General features: G+C 51.8%; 1 protein-coding gene across 39 annotated transcripts in view; it reads right to left on the minus strand.

Moving 5' to 3' along the window:
• Window positions 1-22,946, minus strand: part of LOC122372563 (protein daughterless-like) — a 79,127-nt gene that overhangs the window by 39,425 nt on the left and 16,756 nt on the right. For 3 of the 39 annotated variants that reach the window (XM_043349921.1, XM_043349920.1, XM_043349922.1), the window contains exon 1: window positions 19,801-20,067. The exons of 35 other annotated variants lie outside the window; for them this stretch is intronic. In XM_043349921.1, coding sequence (XP_043205856.1) covers window positions 19,801-19,839 — 39 coding nt within the window. In that variant the 5' untranslated portion in view covers window positions 19,840-20,067. Of the gene's footprint in view, window positions 1-19,800; window positions 20,079-22,946 lie in introns of those variants that run through there. One more of the 39 variants, XM_043349919.1, reaches the window with a different exon arrangement.

Here is a 22,946-nt window from a genome sequence, read left to right on the forward strand (position 1 = left end):
CAAATTACGGCCAATCGCACAGTATTTACGACAATCTTTACGAGCTTCTCCATGTTGCAGCGGAAAAATTTACGGCCCTAGCGCGGCATTAATTGGAAGCGCTGGCGAAGTTATGACTCACAATGTCGACGGAAATACTGGAAACGCTGCGGCGGCGGCCGCCGGACAGAGCGTCCACGAGCCGGCAGCGAGAGCAACCGGTAACGCCGCGCTCTACCCGGTTCATCTTGCCACCGGCATTCGCAAACTGCTGCAATGTGGCTACCGTTTCACAACATACCCCCAGTGCGACCGGTCATATCATCCCTGGCCACTTTCCGTGTCCCTAAATCCCCGCTCCCAAAACGGCTAAACCACTCAGCCTAGAAACCCAGTTCTGTAGCAGTGTGGCACGCGTGAGAGCGCAGTCGGTCGGTACGGAGCCCACGTCGCGTCGGTCCCCATGCCACCGACGGCTCGTGTATACTCTGCACCCGGCCCGTAAACAGGCTTCCTCTCCCGCAGAGACCAACCGACAGCTCAGCGCCAGCACTGCGGCCGCCGGAGGACGGGGCGGCCCACAGCTTCCGACGAGACCGACCGACCGAGACAGCACACCAACATAGCGGCATCGCCGCCGGCGGAAGAGTACACCTCGCAAAAAGCGTGCACCGTGCAGCCGCCGAGCACGTCTGAATCAATTCCGGGGAGGCCGTCTCCGGCGGGGCAGCCGGGGCGGACGGCCAGCGCAGGCCGCTCTGATGAAACCGGCCGGAAATACGCCGCCGCTCGGGGTGGTGATCTCTGTGCCGATCGCGGCCCGCGGTGCCGTCTGAGGCCCTCCGGCGCCGGCCGGGACCGCTCACAGCCCGTCCCACGTCAACACACCGCCGGGAGGTGAGTACAGCTCACTGGGCGGGCCGCGGCGGCGCACCGGGTGACGGCAGCAGCGCCGCGCCCACTGGACAGGAAGGAAGGCACGCGCAGCGCACACCCGGACAGTGAATCAGCGAGAACTCGCTGATGAATCACGCGACGACACACGAGAAAACGTGAAAAGGCGACAGCTCTCGGCCGCAATTCGGTGCGCCGTGCTCTAATTAAACGTCGGGCGGCTTTCTCCGTTGGTAATTACGAGTCCATGTGGCGCGCGCGTCTCGGCCGCCACCAGATGATCTGGTGGCTCGGCGTGGCCGTAATATCGGTCCGCGCCCGTCACTGTGGCGGCGCGGCGCGTCGCCAGCGTCGCCGCCGGATCGGGCCCAGATATATCGGCGTCATCTGAGCAGCAACTAGAGCAGAACGGAGAACGGGAGGCCGGCGACACTGACAGAGATGGCAGCGAGGTGCAGCAGCCAGAGGCAGAGAGAGGAGACTGGGAGAGTGGAGAAGGGAGAGGACGGAGGGGAGAGTAGAAAAGGGAGAGTAGAGAACAGAGAGAAAAGGGGTGACAGCTTATAAAGTAAGAGCAAAGCAAGAGCGAGAGAAAAGAGAAAGAGAGAGAAGACCGAAGGAAAAGAAAATGGAGAAAGAGTAAAAGAGAATGGTACAGAGAGAGAGAGAGAGAGAAAAGAGAGAGAGAGAGAGAGAGAGAGAGAGAGAGAGAGAGAGAGAGAGAGAGAGAGAGAGAGAGAGAGAGAGAGAGAGAGAGAGAGAGAAGGGGGACAAGAGAAACAGGAAAAGAGGAAGGGATAGAAAAAAGGGACGAGACATGAGGGAATGTTCAGAAGCTGCACATGAACAAGACTCGACAGAGCGAGGGTGGTCCTCTGCGACTAGCCGCCGGCCGGCACCGGTAGCCGCTATCGCCGCCACTGTTATCTGCAATTACTGCATGCCAGTGCGACCGGCCACGCAGAACGGCCGCCCCAGATGTGCAGTGGATGGCAGCGCTGTCGCCCCCGGCCCAGTGACGCAGATTACAGGCCCACCGAGAGGAGAGCTCAGGCGCCGCGCCATCGGCCGACTGTGACCAGTTGTCTGATGTTTGTACAGCTAGCGATTGAGCACGAATAATAAACGACCCTGTTTGCTCATTGTACGCTGATGCCCTATTAATGGCGATAATGATGATGATTTAAGAGCCGACGGCTGCCACTAAGATGCTCGAAAAAAACAGCGCACAAGATCATGTTCCCAGCGGTCGTATATATCAGGCCAGTCGAGGTTCAATGGCCGGTAGATGTTCCTCGATGAGTCTCGCAAATGGACAGCTCTCTTATCCAACTACTACTGTCGATAATGCCCCATGCCATCTGGTCATCTCCGAGTCAAATTTGTTTGACATATGGTCTTTGTACGGTTGGATTCTCCACTCCATATGGCCCTCATGAAGTTGAATTTCACACCGCGCACCCCGCCGGAGAAGCAATTCTCGCTCGGCAGGCGCCCTCGGAGGTCCACAGTCGGAGAGGTATTAGCATAGTGGGAGGTAGGGAGCGGGAATCGAGCGATGACGGGAGTCATTTCGACCACTCCCGGCCGGCCCGAACCCGTTCATAAACCCGCTACGTGGCGCGATAATTAATGTCAGATGCTTCAACAAGACGGAGTCAACATCCTAGCAGCGTGGAACGACAAATGCTGGCTGAAGAATAATCACGCTCGAATTGTTTCCATTACGTCTTATTCATACCTTCGACCAACACTTCACTTCTTTAACAGCCACCACCAACTTGCACTCCAGGCAGTGTTTACGGTCGAACAAGTATACGGTCCAGCAGGAGATAATTCGTGTGCCGCGTCTAGCAGAGGTCGCTGCCCGCACACAGGGCCCGCACGATCCCACGTAGAGGCAAGGCCGCACCACCATCCCTCCCCGCGATAAACAGCCACCCATCGGCCGACGGTCAATCATCGGTCTCACGTCCGGTCGTCAGCGAGCCAGCGAGCGCAGACACGCATACACACGGGGGCGCCGAGCGCGCGGCCCGACGGACGGATGGGCCGTCCGCGACCTGACGAAGACGAACGGACGCGGAGCCAGGCGCCGGAAGGGCCACCGACCCGACCCGACCGGCTGATGAAAGGTCTGAATGGGCCACCGGGCATCCGTTTAGCCACATGAAAGTCAAACGGGATGCTCTGGCCTAAACAGATCCGTCCAAAAGTCACGTCTCGTCCTTGTTCACACATCCGTCCGACGCCCAGCGCCGCTTGTGAATGCGATTCTTCATGCATGACCAATGTTCTCGTGCGAGCCGCCGGCCCATCCGGTCCGAATTCTGCATCAGTAGTGGCCGGCGGAAGGCACGTTTAACCTGCCGGCGATCAAGGATGTTCGCAATGAATCTCCAACCTGGCTGTCTAAAATAGATGCAACAATTTATATAACATCGAGGCCCAGCTCCAGACTGGCACTGCAATAATTGATGGCGAGTACCGCATGCCATACTGACAACTACCGGGTACCATATCGTTCGCCAAAGTTTGTCTCGGGTGCCAACATTGATTATTTTTTCTTTCGTGCTTATTAAAGTCACCTTGGACATTCATCACTTTGTTTTCTTATCTCAAGTAATCGCATATGTCAACAAGCACAGCATGATCCTGCACTCTGCAGCTCCAGTTTTGATGTAGCTACACACGCCACCCATACCGAGCGACGAGAGATGGCACTGCGACGACGGCTGTCATGTCACCTAACTAATCCCTTCAAATGACCGCGGTAGGAGTGACCGGCACCACCCCGTCCCCCGCGGCACAGGGCGGGTTCTCAGCGCGCTCCGTGTGCCAGTACGTAATTAGCCGTGCTAAAGTACGGCGGCCCGTCGGGGCCTTCGGGGCCTCAATGCGACCGATGAATTATTCGGCCGGCCTGCCGGCTCGTTAAAACAAACACCGCCGCGGCGTCGCTTGCAAGCGCCGCGTCTGCCGCATTCAGCGCGGAGGCGGCAATGGCGGCGCGCGGCGCTGGGTGGTAGCGGCGGGCCGGCGGGCGCATGACAGCCGTAATGAGGACCGGCGGTATCCGGGGGCGGTCGCTGCAGGGCGGCTGGAGGGCCGACCGCCGCGCGGCCACACACGCGGCGCCGCCGGACCTGCCGACCGCCGACCGTCAGCTCCCTCCCGGCGTCCACCGTCCGCCGGCGGGCCGGTCAGCCGGCGTGCTCCGTCACCTCGTCAGGAGCGCCGCCACGGCCGAGCGGCGCCGCCGACAATGGGCGCTGGCCATACCGTTAGCCCGATGCCGGCGATGTAGAACAAAGCGGCAGGTCGTGTTGAACACAGCCGCCGGCTACCTGGCTCTTTGTCAGTGGCTTAGGGGACGCCGCCGGCCGCCGCCCGATACGGCAAGCGGACGCAGACCGGACCGCTATCACCGTGTCGCAGCGATCCGTCAAATGCCGAGCGCGGTGCACGGCGATGTTTCACCGACAAAAATCGCCGAAATTGACAGAATTCCTCAGCAAAAAACTCAGACAGTATCCCCAAATGCAGTGTTTCCTTGTCGAGTTCATCCGATATGCTGTAGATTGACGATTTCCTCTTGTTAAACAAGCGCTACAACCGCAGTATAAAACGTGCGTTTTCAACTCGAGCCGCTCAAAGACCCATCCTGTTACCCGTCTTTAGTCATCCATAAGTCACGACAGCTGTAACTTATATGTCGACTCTCTTTCACACTACCCCCCCCCCCTAACATACACCTGTATCACGAAATGAAAATCGGCGTCTCCAATCACCAGACATCTCAAGTCAGCACTTGATTTCACCAATCATCTCAAACTCGCACGACTTGTTTTGAGATGCGGGTCGTCACGAAATATCTCAAAAATGTCACGAAAGATTACGAATGATCGTAAGATAAAACGGATCACCACGACCTACCAAAAGTCGTCACGAACTGTCACGAGCTGTCACGAGTCGTCACGGGACGCCAGCCGCCCCTCTCTACGCCCACCGGATGTGCGGTGAGACAGCGTGGCTGAGCTCCGCACCGTTCCTCGAATCGGCCGCCTTTGAGGAGGTACCCCGAACTGTGAATCACGAGAAGGCGCTCTCCACCGCGTCCAACGATGACAATCACTTGTTTAGAGCATCGATACCGGTCGGTTTATTAACACAGCCGGCCGCCACTCCAACGTTCTGATGTATTGCCATTCGACTGGCAGTGCCAGCGACGTGACGACAGCGACATCCTGCATGGTCGCACGCGCGGCCGGTCAGGCCTGACGGTCCGCCGATATGCCATCACGGCGATGGGATCTGACGGCGGTGTCACGGCGCTGTCTGGATACCTCACTTTGCTGTCAGTGTCAGAGAGTCCGCGGCTGACAGACCCCGTCCACCGGCTGTCCACTGTCCACCGATCGGTCGACAACCCTCCACCGACAAACATCTACCGTCCACCTCAATAAGCTCAACCATCCACTGTTGTCCCTTCAACAGAAAATGCTTCAGCACACACCGTCAGAAGATGTAAGACGATGGATCAGAAGACGGGAGACAGAGACATCCACCACTCTTCGAGTCAAGCTGCCGCGATCGTCTCAGCCGTCTCAATGTTTATTCATGAGACCTCTCATCAGCCAAAACGTCAGTCACGCGAGCGCGTTGCTGCCGGGCTTCAATGACAGGGGCTTGCCTTTGGTAGTATAGTAACGACGGGTCTATGTAAGTTTCAGGCATACACGCTACCACGCACTGGGTGGAATTCAAAGTAGGCATTGGTGGTACAGGGACCCGCAGTTGCTACTGTACACATATATTACCAATTTAGAATTGCGCTACTATTTGCTAAGTGCTGGCCATTGGAGAAAGGAAATGTAGCGCAAAGTATGGAGGAATAACACATGTTTGCTCCTAGCACGTATGTTTTGTATAATTTCTCTTACTGCAACAGATATTCTTCCAAAACTACAATCGTGCATTTTTCCGCGCCGGTTGCCTCCCCAGAGCCCGTCCTTGGTATCGCCTATAGCTTCTGTTCCCGCTACGTGAATGAAAGTCACGTGACTACTACAGGTTTGCGCTCAGTACTAACACACCTAGCCCGAGGGCCGGTCCGTAGCGGGGAGGGGTAGAACGCCTGAGCTCCAGCGCAGTGGAGGTGGTGGTGGCCCGTATCATAAAGAGGCAGCCGTAAGCAGAACTACAATTGCCGCAGTATAAGATTATGATCAAGTTTTCTTTAAATGTATTGATTGACAAGAAAGTGCAATGTTTATCCGATATAATAAAACGGTGTGCAAGGCCTTGGAAGAACTATAAGACATATTCAGCAACGTATAAATTTCTGATACAGGCCATGACCTTTCACCTTGCCTCCGGGGAGGACCGCTCAGGAAGCCACATACCGAACGAATCGAGGCCTCGCAGCGCGGCGGCAGAGGAGGTGGATAAACCATCGCCAGATCTTTCGATTACTAATGTTTCCAGAAGAAGGAGGGGGGGTGGAGGGGGGGGCTATTTTCAAACCACTCACCAATCCTTTCCTTATTAACTTATAGCTTACCGAAAAATGCAACACAATGGTGGCCGTCACGAGATGTAGCGAAGAGTGCCTCAGCCACACCGGTTTTGAGTAAACTTTAAGCATTCGAATTCAGGCCAGCGATCCTGAAGCATTATTTTATTTTTGTCGTGCATAAGCTGGGATGACGTGGTCCCAAGTTAATTGCGAAGAAACGGTTTTAGTTTCAGAACATTTATGAGGCTAGTCGCGCCAAATAGTATGCGTTTGTTGTAAAATGTCAAATAGAATGTTGACGTGCTATCCAGATGATGGAATTTATTTGACACAAGAAGTAAAAAAGTGGCATCGTTAGTCATCCTGCATACCTATAAATCGATTCGTCACCTTGGTTCGAGCTTAATAGTTCTTTTCGCGGATGATCGGTTTCGTTTTCTTTTATTTGGGGGGGGGGGGAAAGTTTATGAGCCAGTAACCACCCTCCCCAGCCCCCAAACAACCATTGTTGACAAATACTGTGATGGCCTAAAAAATGCCTTCAATTGTGTAACGTAGGGAAGAATGAGGTAAGTTGAGCCGCTTTTGTTTTTCGTAAGCTACAGGCTAACTTACTGATCATTTTTCTGCGTTTACGAGTTGGACGGACAGGGTGGTCATTGCGCATGCAATGGTGGCCAGAAATGTTTCATACCGCTTATTTTTGTACTGAAAGGCTACGTCAAAAATCATCTTGCACGTTGCTCATCTTACCCCATGGGCGGGGTAAGTTGAGACACGTCGTGGGGAAAGTTGAGCATTGATGGAAAAAGCGAACCTCTTCTTTTCCCGGGCGCGGCGAAGAGTGGGCTCTTTTACATATTTACTCCATGGCATACATACTTATGGCAAAGTTTTTTTTCCTCCATCAAAAAGTGACTGTTTTAAGCCTTCCAATAACTCGTCAAGTTTTCTATCACGAAAGAAATCATTTTATCCTTCAGATAATCTGCAAATCACTTACACCTTGTGTAATCAACAAAGAAAAACAATTTCCTACCATTTTTATTAAGCAGATACAAGCGCAGCGCAGTTTGGTTTTCGACAGCGGAGACAACAATGGCTTATCCGGCTCATCTTCCCCCAGGTGAAAATGGCTCATCTTGCCCCACCCGTGGCCATTTTCGATTAATGACACCAGCTAAGGAAAATAACCATGCACCGCAGATAACAACCATCTCATTTTAAAGGCAAAACATGTCTTAGTTATCAGGGGCGATACCACATGTTACCGGGTGCTGAGCGTGAGAACGTTGCCGTCTCACGTGAAAGACTGCAGCATCGTAAGCGAACGGCACATGGAAGCTCAAGTCAATCAGCGCCATAGGAGCTGAGAAACATGGGGTGAATAAACTTGCCCCTTGGCTCATCTATACCTCACTCTCCCCTATTTGGGGCTCGCAACCTTGATTCGTTAAAGTTATTTGTCTGTTCATTATAAAAGCTGTCAAATTTGCCGTATCATTAAACTTTTATTGAGTTTGTATTTCACACTTATCTAAAATGAACAATTTTGTCACTGGCTTCTTTTATGAATGGAATTGGATGGTCGCATGAATGAACGAATGAATAGCTCCATTTGAGCATCAGCTGAAATCAATCCTAAAATTTAATCTACCAGTCTGCAACGAAAAGGTTTAAAAACCAGTGCAAGTTAGGTGCAGTTTCTAATCTATGCCGTTTTTTTATTAAGTGTCTCATAGTTCCTTAATCTTGAGCCGCTTCTCTCACGATTCATTTTATGTGTTGCTTACATTGTTAAAGAAGTTATATTATTCGAGCTCGTTGGTCTTAAAAACTGCTATCGAAGTAAATTAAAGTGTTTCGGGCTTCGGCACTTAAAAAGCAATCGATATTTAACCCTCACCTATTTAGGCATTTCTTTTCAGCGTCTTACATGTAGCGGAGGGGCGTAGAAACCCTCAGCCATTCGGCCCTTGATAAAAAGAGCCAGAGCTTCGCTGAAAAATAAAAAAGAGCGTGCTGCTCGTGACGAGCGAAATCCGATGATTTGAGGGTCCTGGTCATCGCTGACGAGAAAAAGCCAATTATTTGTATGTCCTGGTCAATGCTGAGATCCTAGGTCACTAGTTGACCTCCCAGATCAGGTTAATAACCCAAAAGCACGGAAAATTGGGTCCTGCTAGAATTTCTACAAGTGAAATTTGCTGGGACTTGGCTTGCTTCTGACTCCGAATTTGCACTTGCTTTGATCAAAGATGATGTATCAAAGCATTTGGGGTAGGACGGGTCACGCCAGATCACCCATTAGGCGTTCTGCCGGCTATATAGAATGTTAACCAGCACTTACAGCCTTGCAACATATTGCATAGGCACTATAACTGATACCTAAGTATGCCTAGTTTTCAAATGCTAAAATGGGTGCTAAATTTCAAACCAACACTTCCTAAAAACCACGGTAAAAAGGTGTAAATTTAAGGAAGTTAACCGAGATCATTTCAAGTAAATGACCTTAACCTGAGTTTCACGTGACCTTGGCACCCACAACAATTAATGAGACAAACATTAGATAGTATATTTCACATGTTGTCACGTTGCTAATCACGAAACGACTATGGAAACACACAGAAGATGTGCGCTTTCAATTGCTATTCTGGCCTGACATGATCTTGAGAAAAATAATCACAGGTTAAAGGTAATTTGGTTCAGGGATTTAAAAGTCTCAGACAAGATGCAAAAATGATAAGGGCTATTTAATTTTCCGGGAAGTTGTAAAATTGATTAACTCCAGGGCACCAAAGAATCGTCGCAATCCTTCGCTTTGCCGCGATTTATTGGTGTAAAACAGCGGGCGCGGTCTACTTACCTCTACTTATATGTGTGGTGAGGGCTAATATTCATTTTATCAGTGTTGATGAATGTGCAACAATTTCTATATGAACTGAGACCAGTCCATATGAGTATGTTTTTCTCACGGACAATGACAATATAAAAACAATGCGAATAAAACCAAACGTTTCGGACAACAACGTGTCTTCGTCAGTGGAGAAAAATAAGTGTATAGGTTTAACATCGATGAGAACTAAATGCGACACCGTCTCGGTCTGGCCAGCCGGGTTGCCGATAAAATACACAAATGTTTATAAGCTTCCATGATGTGCTTAAAAAACTGTTGAAAATATATCTTTAAAAATAAAGATAACTACTTCATCGATGTTATCGATAGAAAACATGTATGCCTAATTACTCATTTCTTGCCACTGACGGAGGCACTTTTTTGTGCGAAACGTCTGGTTTTATTCGTATTGTTATATTGTTATTGTATTGTCATTCCCTGTGAGAAAAAAGGATAACTCTTCAGTTAGTAACCATACCAGCGAAACGGCTTATTGTAACACAATTCACTGTGTATACGAAACCTATAAGTCCCTAAAATAATTTTATTTAGAACTTTTTAAAAGATACAGCTTATACATGGGCATACAATTTTTTTCTGCATTAAGATAATATTAATTTATCTCCACAGAATACGGTAAATTAGTGCTGCTGAAGTTCGCTTTCGAAGCGTCTCCTCCAGACATTCCACAGCTCTCGTGCCATTTTGGATCACGGAAAATGGCTGGGCGCAGGACACGTCAGGTCGTCTGCGAGCTTGGACGGACCACGTGACCACCTCCTCCACTCCCCTCACTCCCGTCCCCTTCCCCAGCAGGGCGTCCGATCTAACCGCGCCCCAGGCAGTCGGCTCGGTCCGACCCTCCCCATGGTCGAGCCACGGCCCGGTGCCGCCTGAGTTTGTGCCGGGTGCAAAACTGGAGCAGTAACTAGCGCCGGAACTAGTAGTCAGCACGACCATCGTCAGATGGCAGGAGTAAATGGAATAAGCGGTTCCAGGTTTCAGAAGGAATGGGGCAGGAAAAAGCGCTGAAAACAATGTTTTGCTGATATAGCCATAAAAAGTTCACTGAATTAGGAGAGCAGCACATCAGTTTAAAGCCCTTCAGATGGTGGTTTTAATAAGCACACAATCATTTCCCAATTCGCCTCCATCGGTGTCACAGGCAAAGAACACGCTGAAATACTAGTGTGTACAGAAGCAACTGCGGGTCCCTGTACAGTCTGTCTTAAAAGTACCACGCAAAGTGGTGGTGGATCCATCAAGCCTGACCGAGAAAGGGCCTGTTTTAATTTAAAAGTCACCGACCAATTGACCTAGGGAATGGATAAGGATGTCAGTTGCTTCAGTGACCCAAATTTAGCAGGCCCTTGCTCAGTCAGGCTCGATGGATCCACCGTCACTTTGCGCGGTACTTTTAAGACAGACTGTACAGACGGGCTTTCGTGACTATTGCCGATAACGGTGCTTATTGCCAATGTGTCTACGGCTGTAGTGGCATTGGGAATTAAGCAGGTGGGATCCGGGCATCACGAATCCGTTGTGATGTAAAGTAGTCACGGGCTAAATTTGGCACATGGAACCGCGTGGAACAAGAGCCCTCGAGTGTGTCTACTCGTTGAGTCAGACTCTCCGCACGATCCGTCATCTTACGAGTCATCCCCGTGAGTCAGGTTGTAGTCGAGTCAGTGTTATTGTCGGGGCGATCAACCCGGGTCAGACTATCATCGTATGCATCAACGAAGCGGCCGGCATGAGTAGCTTGACAGCAAATGCCGCTTTGGCCAAAACTAGAAACATACACATTACACGCACCGCTGCAACTCCTGGTCAAAACATACATAACTACAATCCACTAAACATTGACATGTTTCCACAATCAGAACTACCACTACCACTCCAGCACGCGCCACGGGTGTTGTCACCACTGTGTGTGTGTAACCCCTCCGCCCCCGCCTGCCCTGCATCTCACCCCAGGGTGCTCAATACAGCAGCAGCGACAAAAACGCGCCACCGGGGCGCGCCATTAACCCAGAGCCGACGCGCGCCGGCGCGGACCTTGAGAGGAGCGACGCAAAAAGGCGCGACCGAACGCGGCCGACGGGTCGAGCGCGGCAGGACAAGGGCCGAGCGAAGAGCGACGGAAATAGGACGGCGCGGACACGGTGGGTGAAAATTACGGACTCCACACAGACTGGGATGGACGGCACCGGGCACGTGGCTGAAAGGATAGAGCGCAGTCGGTGGAGAGGATGAACGGCGGTGATGAGGAAGGTGAGAAAGAGGGAGAGAGGTAGGGAGAGAGAGAGAGAGAGAGAGAGAGAGAGAGAGAGAGAGAGAGAGAGAGAGAGAGAGAGAGAGAGAGAGAGAGAGAGTGAGAGTGGGAGGAGACATCCGGTGCGGAGAAGGGGTACGCTCGGAGCCGCCGGCACTGGTCTGAGTTGTGTGAGTTGTGTGTGTGTGGACAGCAGCACGTGGTCATGAGACGGCCCAGCCGGCCGGCGACAGGTCCCGGCTGGCTGTCCGGCTGACCCTCGACCTCTCCCCTGACCCCCTCCCCCGACAGACACAGCCGGTGGACCGCCAGCGGCGGCAGGGGAGGGGGGGGGGGGGGGAGTCACAAGTGGACCGAGGCACAACAGCGGCGAACGAGGCCCACAACGAGGCCACGGCCGGAGTTCGGTGAATCTAACTAGATCGGGAACCATCACATCGATATTCCCTTTCATTCTCGAGAAAACAGCCCAGCCTTTAGACAACTTGAATCATCGTGACCTGTAGAAGGTGTTACTAATTCGACGATCAGTCGCTCCTACCAAATAAGGGAAGGCATCCCCAACAACTACCGGTTAGTCACATTCCAGACACACTCGTATATTAGTCATCGAGCTCCGAGGCAGATTGACGCCAAATGACCAGATAAGGTACCGCATATCCAGATAAGGCGGCGCCTACCTATGCAACTCGTTCGACTTGTTTTACGATAATGTCGATGCGCTCAACAAAAAGCATGAATCAAGTTAAATTTCACATCGCAATGCCCGATGAAAGGCACATCACCAAGGCATATCGTGTCATTAATCTGATGACAAGTCATAAATCGGATACACATCTCTGTGCAAAACCATCAAAAGACGGAAAAATCGCTACGCCTCTATCAGCCAACAAAGTAGGCGCTGACCGCAGCCTGATGAAACAAAACCCTGGCCAGGTTCGATCAGTCGGCACCACTCGTCAAGATCGGGATCGGATCAGAGCCGCGGCCGAGCCGGCAGCGCCGGCGGAGGGAAATTCTGCCCGCCGTCCAACCCACCCACCCCTGCTCGCGCGTGCCGGGCGGGCGCCGGGCGCGCGCCGGGCCGTCATCACGGCGGCGCGGGCGGCTCCGGGTCGCGGCGCTGCGCACCTGCCGGTGCCGGCGTCTGACCTCGGCCGGACCACTCTCCCCGACCGTCCGGGCCGGCCGGCCGGCCGGTCAGCCGCGTGGCCGGCCGGCAGGTGCGAGGCGGGCGGGCCATGGCGCCGTCCTCGGAGCCAGGTGCACCCCTCTCCCCACCGACCGGCGCCCCGGGCGCCACTTGTTGCTATGGTAACAAGTGTTTGCGCGTGCGGCGCCGACGTCCGCTGACACCCCTCTGCGTCTGCCCCTTTTCACGGCCAGAGAGCAGTGGGGTCATGTGCGGCGCAGCGGGACGCGGCGCGTGCAGATTCCAGCCGCGGGGCACCGGATGGCTCAAACATAACACTGCCGGAGAGACGCCGAGATTTGGCCGGCTCGAGACGGCAGGGAGACGAGAGGAGACAGCCGGAGAAGACATGGCCAGCCGGGTGAGAGCGTGTCGGCGCCGGCGTCAGCTGGCCGGGGCGGTACTTCAAAGGCGTCTCGCCCGAGCGGCCGCCGTGTTTCACGAGCACCACGTGCGACGCGTCGACGGTATCGGCGATGGAGCGACAGCGATTCTAAGCGACAGGGGAGGAGCGTCCGTCAGCCGTGACAATGGGCCGACGTCACACCCCAGTGGGCACCGCCGGACGGCCGTACATGGAAATTAACAACTAAAAATGACTCACTAGAACAGCAGCGTCCGTAAACTGTTCAATTTACCTCGAAAAGCCGCGGCACGAGCCAAATATAGCCACCCGTTCCCGTCCGGCTCGCTCCTTCCCCGGCACTAACGGCAGCCAAAAATCATATACGAGACCAAACGACCAGCCGTCATGCACAAAGAGGCAGCTGTCTGCACGCCTCGCCGCTCGCCGCCAACTATGAGGTGATTGGTGACGATAGCATCCAGCGCTGGGGGCTGGGCGGCCATATATGGAATGGCGTGAGCGGCACAACTCACTAGAACTAGCAGGGATGCACTACTGTGCACATCAAACGCGCCGCGTCAAACAACGTATCACCGGCGATAGCACTCAGATGACGGCTATCTGTTTTAGATATGCTGACATAATTGGAAAGTCTGCTAACATAAAAACGACAGAAAAACAAGGCAGGCTAATTCTGATCGCCTACTCTCCATGATCTTTGGGATTTCAGAGCGCCCCGACTGCAGAGGTCATCGGCGCCATATCCCCCTCATTGCGGTCAATTATACGCGCTTTACCCAATCCCCCTGGATCATTGTATCCCCTTCCCGGCCCGTCTCTAATCCCTCACCCATCCGACAGGCGGTCCTGGGACGCATCATCAGCGCGCGATGGCCGTATCATTCGCCATGCTTTCCCCGCTGGCTGCGTGAAATCGGACACCTCCCCCAAGAAATCCGTACATGTGTCGCCGCCGAGTTCTCGGTGCTAAAAAGCGGCGGCACGGCGGGGCGTCGGCCGGCTCCAACGGTGCCAGATGTGACCGATTAACACGCCATTAGGCGCGCCGATTATCCGTCTCGACAGAGACGGTGACGGCATGAGAGACGGTGACGGTCTGAGAGACAGCCGGTAACATTCTGGGACGGCTACTGAAGATCGGTGACTTTTGGCGACACCAGACTGACGACCTCAATGAAGGCTGGACTCCGGTGACCAATCCATCGGTGACGCTCGGAGCAGTTTCATGACGCCAGCGTTTCTCCACCCCTTAGATTTCAGCGGAGGAGGGTGTGGCCCGTCATCCGTCTGGCCCGCTGTCGCTAGGACATGGTAACGCACAGCGCCACTGACCTGTCCCTAACTGATCCAGAATATATTTGTCAAGGAGACCGTTTTAATGTGCTTCACGAATCTGTCTACCTTGACAATGCTCCAGATGCCGGACTGGAATTGAAAATTAAACGTATTCATTAGGCGAGCTTCGTATGGTAATGATTTCAGGTATTAGAGCGGCGCTTCTGTGTCCCTTATGCCATGCATATCCATAGAATTGGAACGCTGTAACCTAGCCATTTGGGCGGTTCGAGACCTTGCCCGACAAGGATGATGGACGGCGGCCATTCTGTAGGCCGCTACAATCGCCCCGGGAGCGAGAGCTCAGCATGTGATGGCACTGCCGATTGTGTCAGCTTCTCAATGTGCTGAGTGATTTGCGGTGGTCACGCAGTCTGCTTTCAGGCCTAAGGCCAGTCTGGTGCAATGTGGTGCATTAGGGTGACGGCGATTTTCATAAATAACTTAACCCAAAACGAGAGTTGTGAAATATGCAATGCATTTGGTTGGTGGTTACTTTGGGAACATCCTGTTGTTGACAGTCTCCAGACCAAGACGAGAAACAATTTATTATGACAGATTTCGGACATCTCAGATTTCTTTCTCCTGCCAATCTGGCTTATTTCATGAATATGACAGTCATTTTAAACATTGTCGCATGGTATGATAAACAAACCTAGAAATGAGACAGGAAATATATAGTTTGTGCCTAAGACCAAACAATCATCTTCCAAAAACTTTGATATTGGAACTACCAACCATTATCATGAGCTGGTAGAAGGTCTTCTAAACAGACTTTCTGGCATTTCTAAACAATGGCGAGAGTTCGAGAGAATCAGAGCTAATGAAGGCAGCTCATGATAAGGCAACATATACACACAGCGTACAATATCTCTTTGTCCTTTAGCCTCACCATCTCATGAGAATCACCTAACGAGATTTGATGACGCAACATGTTGTGCATGAAAATGTAGACCGGAACAATGAACGTAAGGTCCTCTAAGAGACCGCAAGAAGTTGGAAAATGACACTTTGGCTCATGTGATCACATTTAACGCACTCTGGTGCCCGTCCTATAAAACGCAGCCATCACCCCGGCGTGAAAAGCGTTTTGTCTTCGCACATTACTCCATCCACCCGAGGTGCCATCCCGAATCGGTGACCGTGCGGCACTAACGGGCCCAGGCCATCTTCCGGAAACCCGATCTGCCGCCCGACACCGGGCGCCGGGCGAGGGGCGGGCGCGACGCCGCACACTGGTCGGAAACGCTCCAGCGAGAGGCCAGCGGCCTTTCCGCAAAAGTTTTTTGCTTGTTATTCCACAACTAGTGAAGCAAACTTCATAAAACTTTGCATACATTCTCTGTCATATGTAAGCTATCATTTGGATGTCAAGCACTAAATATATGACGTGAATCTCCTAAGTTATGACGTCATAATTGAGTATGATACAGGATCTTGCACCACTTTAAGTCAACAAGGGAAATTGTGAGCTGCTATTCGGGCACCGGGAATGGTTTCATGCACTCCTTGCAAGGTCCAGTGTCTCACTATAGCATTGTTGACTTTGCGTGACGTCATTTATGACGTCACTAAGGCCATATAAGTTTTTCGTCAATAACTCCAGATCAGATGGAGCTAGAGAGTCGGGAAAGCCACCATTGAACTCAGGAAGACCTGCCGAATCGAATGATATGCGATATGACCTCTTTCAACCATTTTCGTGACCTGAGGGGCTCCGACCCGACCTGACCTTGACCCGAGGTAAACACCTTAAGTTGACTTCGCCCGAACACCAAGTATAGCATTCAACGCGCCTGAGCTAGACAAACACGATGATGCCAAAATCGCGGCAGTGCGACCATTTTTGGCAAAGTAATTAACCCGGCAGTTGCTGGGGTATTTCGCCACCCATTGCATCGTTTGCTGGGGGGGGGGGGGGGGGGCGTTAAACGCCCCCAGCCGATAACTCGAGAACCAATAGGCGCAGCGAAACGCACGAGGCGGCAAACGAAAGAACGCGACGAGACGCGTCAGATGAGTACTTTAAAGTTGAATTTTGAGGTCACAGGTCGGGTCAAGGTCAGGTCAAACACCTGAAATCGGGCTTTGAGTAGCATGGACTTCAGGACTTCGCAATGGGCGGCTCTCGTCATAAACTCTGTCAAAACGGTGCACAATCCATCATATACGGCCTACAAGAGTGTCAGCTTCATGTAGGGGTCAGTCAAGCATAGGTCAGGGTCAAGGTCAGGTCAACCGGGTAGGCACATGTCCCCGAAAATCAAAACTAAAACTGATACTCGCAGCCTGTGACACATGTTTTATGGGTAATTTGGGGCGTAGAACACGATGGTGACATTCATTTTGTCATATGTGTACGTGTTTGGCTCAAAAAGCTCAATTTAAGAAATGCATGTATCATGGTCGTGAAGTAGTCACGAGAAATTGCCAAGATTCAGTTCAAGATTTTGGAAAATGCAGATCGATAATCAATAATCGAAGATAGCCATTTGATTGTTCATGGTATTGGCAGTCTAATGGCGTTTACGGCATGGCTGTATATCTATTCTGTGATTTTATATGATTTTTTGAACATATGCCGTTTTTGGTCGAAAATTGAGAAATCATGACGTCACTAAAACCTCGATATCTCAAAAATTTTCCGACCGATTTTTTTGAAACTTTGTCACAATAAACTTCCATCAATTCCCTACAGGTACCCAAAATTTGGCGCGCCTGCGGCGCGCCATTTTTATGCTATGGCTCGGCGAAAAAAGTGGAGGCGTTTAACGCCCCCCCCCCCCCCAGCAACTCGCGGGTTAACCTAAAACTGAGCCCGTGCCTTGTGGCACTTTCCTGATCTAAGAGGTCACTGGCTGACCTAAGACCTTAAAATCGGGTAGTACCTATTTGTTGCGTTTTATAACGGCACACAAGCTCGTTTTTTTCCGCAAGGCTCTAGCTCAATTAGAGGCGAAACGGCGAGGGAGTTGCACCAACCCTCCCCGGTCAATATAAAAACCAATCGGTCCGGCCAGGGTTAAATACCGGAATTGTGATCTAATGTAAAAAGACGGCCCAAGGTAACCCGACGTCAGTGACAGGTGTCCTATATTTGCAGCGTCTTATATTCACGAAGGTTTCAATTTCCACTTTCTTCAGCCGAGTGATGGTTGTCAATAGCAAGGCTCTCTAAATGCAAGCCGTAATCGCCACGCAATATGTGGAAGGCTTTTGATGTCAATACATACATAAATGCATACATAAAGCGCGCTTTTCACAAAATTCATAAACTCAAGCGCATCTGTTTTTAATGACCAGTCAACTACGCATGGATGCGTGCAGGCCACACAGGTCAGCGTAAGCCAGGCGCGGCGGCCGAGCCGAAACTGGGGCGGGGCGGGCGGTAGTTGGGTAGGAAGAGCGGCTCCTGCAAATTTTGCGCAAATATGCGCAGTTAGCTTTTATGTTGCCCTAGTGTAAATTTAAATCCTGCTTCATCTCACAAAAAATCAGAGTGGAACTAGATGGGACTACCTGTTGTTTCCTTACCTAAACTTTGCAGTTATATTCCAGAATCACTGTAGGAGAGCCTGCATAAAAAAGCTACAGTAAATCTTAGTTAGGGAAGAAGTATACCAAAAATTTTGCACTGACCAGTCGGCAACTTCATAACGAACATTTTGATGCATAATATGTGGGATTTCAATTTGGTGTCTATCAGCAATAAGACTCTGAATATCCGGCTCAAGAAACCTCTTGCTCCGCGTCAGTTTCCGAGTTCTGGGATACCCCATCTTCGGGGGCTGATTACAGTTATTTTTGGTCACCCGGATTAGTTTTTTTGGCCTAAGCATAATAATTTGATCAATTTCAAATCGATCTATATAAAAAATAATCCGAAACTCCGGAATCGCCCGTGGCCTCTCGTGAGGGCGTTTCCGACCAGTGTGCGCCGGTCCCCTGCCGCTGCCCGACGGACCGAGGGGTGGAGGAAGGGACGCAGGGACGGGACCAGCGCCAGCCGTTACTGGGTCAGCGGCGCCAGGACGACAGCAGGAGAGCTAGGGCGGCAGCAGGAGCGGCAGTAGGAGCGTCAGGGCGTCAGCAGGGGCGTCATAGGAGAGCCGGAGCGTAAATAGCGCGTGAGTATGAGCCTCAACGTCAGTGCCATGACTCGCTATAAGCCGGTGAACGTGCAGCACAGTGGACAGCAGTCAGGTGATGATGAAGGCGTACGCCAGAGAGCCAAGGAAGGCCGATCGACGGCGAACCAACATCGAGGAGAGAATGACTGAACGGAAAAACAAAGCCAATGGCCAGCCGAGTAAGGGTAAACGACTGGCCGAAAAACAATGGGCATCGGGAAGGGAAGGACAATGCACAGGCGAACGCCGCCGACGCTCGCGGAAGGCGTAACATCAGGAAACGCATGGCAGGCGCGCATGTCTCAATTACCTCAATCAAACCGAATGGCACCCGCTTACTGCCATATTGGAATCCAAATCAGTCAGCCGACCAGTCATCCACCGGCCGAAAAGCCGACGATCCCTCCAGCGGAGTAGAAGGGGTGCGCGCAGCGCGGCACACGCGGGTTAATCCCATATCCCGGCCGATCCGCCGGCACGCCATCCAACCAGCAACATTGGAGAGCGCCGGGAGTTCATTGATCGCATTTCGGCGAGATGGGATTATCCACTCGGTGAGCGGGCGAATCTAATCAGGCCGCGGGGGTAACAATGGCGCGGCCGATCGTGACGTGCAGCCCGTGAGCGTCCGCCAGAGACCCCGAGCGTGATGAGCGATGCCGAGAGGCCCGATTAACGAGCAGACGAGGGCGCTTGAAAGCTGTCCTGTTAAGCGATTCTGCCTCAGACCATTTCGTAGAAAATTGATAGTAGATGGACCTCATTGGAATTAATAATTGAACAGGAAATTACTACTCGAATGCCTATACAAGTGGAGAGCGGTAAACACATACGGAAAGTGATACGGGAGTCGTGTCCGTGTCAGTGAGGCGTCCGCAGTGGAGATGGATAGGTATGGCGTGAATATGAACCACAACCACAGGCATAATTAGCCACCATTTGGACATAAAGACGTGCTGAGCTGCCCATATGAGAGGGCCAATGAGGAATGCCATAAGTAATGCATGCTGTGGCAAACAGTTCAGAAATCAAACCCAATCAACGCATTTCAGATGCCTGTTTCGCGCCTAATAACACGCACCTTTCTAATGCACCCGCACGACAGCAAACAACATCAAATCACAAACAGAGCCCCTTGTTCTGCTTAGCACAAGCTAAGCGAGTCTTCCCTTCATCCCTTACACATAGGCCACACCACCCCGTAGGTACCGTACCTGTGGCGGCTGGTAGCCGTTCGAATACAACTCCGACATGGCAGGCAGGCAGCGGATGAGCACGTGGGAAGAGTGAAGCTGGGCGACCGGTCACAACAGCAGACCACCGTACATCACAGGCTGTGTCCGCACCTAGTCCTTGCCGTGTGGCCACGCGGGGTGCTCGCCCTCCGACAGACAGTCCCGGTCCGGCTGCTCGCGGCTGACTCACACCGGAGGCTGGCTCTGACCACGCAGCGTGCGCACCCACCGTCGCAGCGTTCGGCGGAGACTGGCCCGAGAGGCGGGCCGCCGCGCGCCGACGCCATTCATTGGTGCGCACTGCGCCGCGTCGGACCGGTAGGAGCTCAACGACGAGACAGATCAGCGGCGCGTGGGGCGGCCGACGGGCGGTTCGTCGGAGCGAGGCTGGAAGCTGCACCCCGATCGGTTTCGCCCGGTGATTGTTGCCAGAGAGCTGATGAATATGTAGTGTGTGCGCGGTGGTCATGGTTGAATTCATTTCCATCTTCAATGCCCCTATCGGATCAGAGGGTTTTAGCATCCAACCGTAACTGCATAGAGAATGCATGTAGCAGCAGGATTTCGAATGCCGAGCATGCTGTCCCAAGATTCCTTTGAATCTGCCGATGGATTGCTCGGTCACTTTGTCCCGAAAAAGAACAGATTAACCGTGAGCCCCTGGGTGAGCTGGTAACGAATACAGATGTAAATTGAGCAGAATTTACTTCTAAAACATGGTCGGAACACGCAACAGTTCCATTACGTTACGGGCATCCGACTTTTATTTCATAAAATTTCTGAATTATTCCTTTTATTTGAAGACGACGGCGAATTATCACCTGGCAGGTGATGAGTACATTTTAAGGTCATGTTACCATGCAATGCCGACCTCATCAAAGAGTTATGCGTAATAAGGATAACTTGCAAGAAAAATCGCAATTATATCATGTGAATGAAAAAATGTAAATGTAAATGTCTGCCTGAAAAATGCCTATAAACTATTCTTGAACTTTGTTTAACGTTTGAGTGTATAGAAGGTTAACTGTGAAAAATAAGTATATGGATACCTGCGTGACATACAAGCACTATGAAATCAAGAGCCGTTGATAATTTGTGTGGGATCAACGAATTTACCAAAATGAAGCTAAGTCCTTAAAAAAAAAACAATGCTAAGACAGTATTCTAAATTCATTGCTGTTGGGGTAAACGAACAAGAAAAGAAAAAAACGCAATAAACTATCTCTCTGCTATCGTAATACAATCTCTATGTTCAAAATCATAACATTTTTCACCAACCCACGCTATAAAAGGAGTTGAAAGACGGAAAATTTGACGAAATAGCAATGGTTACTGGACGTCATATAAGCCTGTATAATACTCATCAAATGCACATGACAGAGCCAATCCTGGCAGTGGGGTGTCTAAACTGAGAAAGCGCAGGCGTCATGTACCTGGGATTAGCACAACAAATCACATCAAATGTGACGGTAAGTAAGCATCTCAGACGCCAAAATTGTACGCCAATTTTCCACATGCCGGACAATATCATACTCCCAATGCCCAGACGCCCATGGCCATGGCTGCCCTTCGCATGTGAACCGACCAAGTCTCGAGTAGAGAAAGGAATATCTAGGGCCATAAAATCCATTTTTTTAACGTTATAATTAGTGGTTTGTGTGACCACTCAAAATGCTTGTGTTAGTTATGCATGATCAGAAATAATAAAAACAATAATGCACGAAAGCCGTTGAAATGCACATTTTAATTTGAATAAAATGCAGCTAAAGGAATTACAAACTACATCAGTGGCGTGCCAAGCTATAGCGGGTTAAAACATTCACCATCAGCATAAACAAGGAAGGGATTGTCATTAACATACCTATCCGACAATACCAACAAGGAATCTATTCCGGCTATCAAAAACATACCGTCAGTCATTATTTTTCGAGCACATGGTTCGCCACATACCCTGTAACACGCCCGCTTGTATTCGGCTCGCGTGACCCGGCCCATCCAAATGCGATCGCAGATACGGCCAGCTCGGTGGTCGCGTGTCAATTTTGTCCAAATGCGGAGACGATTGGACGGGGACGCTCTGCTGGCTGACACCTCTCCGGACCAAACTCGGACTACAGACTGGGTGCTAACGGGCGCCACGTCAGCGCAAACTGACTAAAGGGCGACGCCGACAGTGAACCATAGAGTAACGTACCGCGGGGGCGGGTACGACAATTATCTTTGAGCGAGGAATGTCAACGATGACGCCTCTGGTGGGTAGTCGATTGAGAACTAAAAATACGAAATGAACTCAGGCTCACGACCACAGAACATGCAAGACTTTACATGGTCTTGATTTCCAACGAACAGAGCGCGTAGCGTGAAATCATGACCAGCATTTCAGGGCTTATTGTAAAAATCACCACCGTTACAACTGTCATGCAAATCCATTCCCAAGAACGCATCAGCCAACATTCCTGAAATGACGCTTTGTTTCAGGCCACATTACTTCCGAACCACCAGCACCAAAACCGACAAAAACATGACCATTTTGGATCAACAACATCCCAGCCCCATAGGAAACCGCCACAACACCACAGTGGCCCCGGATCTGTTTCGGCTACTGGCTCCGACCGTTCGGGCGAGTCCACTGCGGCCGTCGGCGGGGGAGGCCGCCCGCCTGTTGAGCGGCACAGCGCGTCGGCCAGGCGGCCGGCCGGCCGGCGATCGGCGGGGGGCGGCGCGGACAAAGAGCGGCCGGCGGGCGGCGCCGGCGGCCCGCCCGGCCCCGAGAGCAGCGAGAGGAAGGGTGACGGCCGACGGGCCACCGTCGTAAATCGCTACCGTCCGCTCGTCACCGGCGACGCGGCCTCTCGTCAGCGCCCGTCGTAAACGCTGGGACGTCGACGGCAGCCCGGCCCTCCCGCCCCGTCGGCCGAGAGCGCCGTCAGTTTCGCGAAGCCAGATTTATTGCCACAACGTTCGTCTCCGATGGTGAAACGGCCCATAAACGGCCGGACGTGTTTGCGTTCGTTACAGTCATAGCTCATTCTCCGAGCATCCAGACACTAAAAGGCCAGTCAGAGGAGCTAAAACCATGCCGTAACCCAGCAAGAAGCAAGAAACGAAGACTACCGTGTAAAATA

Source organism: Amphibalanus amphitrite, unplaced genomic scaffold (assembly GCF_019059575.1).
Source record: "Amphibalanus amphitrite isolate SeventyFive unplaced genomic scaffold, NRLGWU_Aamphi_draft 001373F_arrow, whole genome shotgun sequence".
Classification (NCBI taxonomy): Eukaryota; Metazoa; Arthropoda; class Thecostraca; order Balanomorpha; family Balanidae; genus Amphibalanus; species Amphibalanus amphitrite.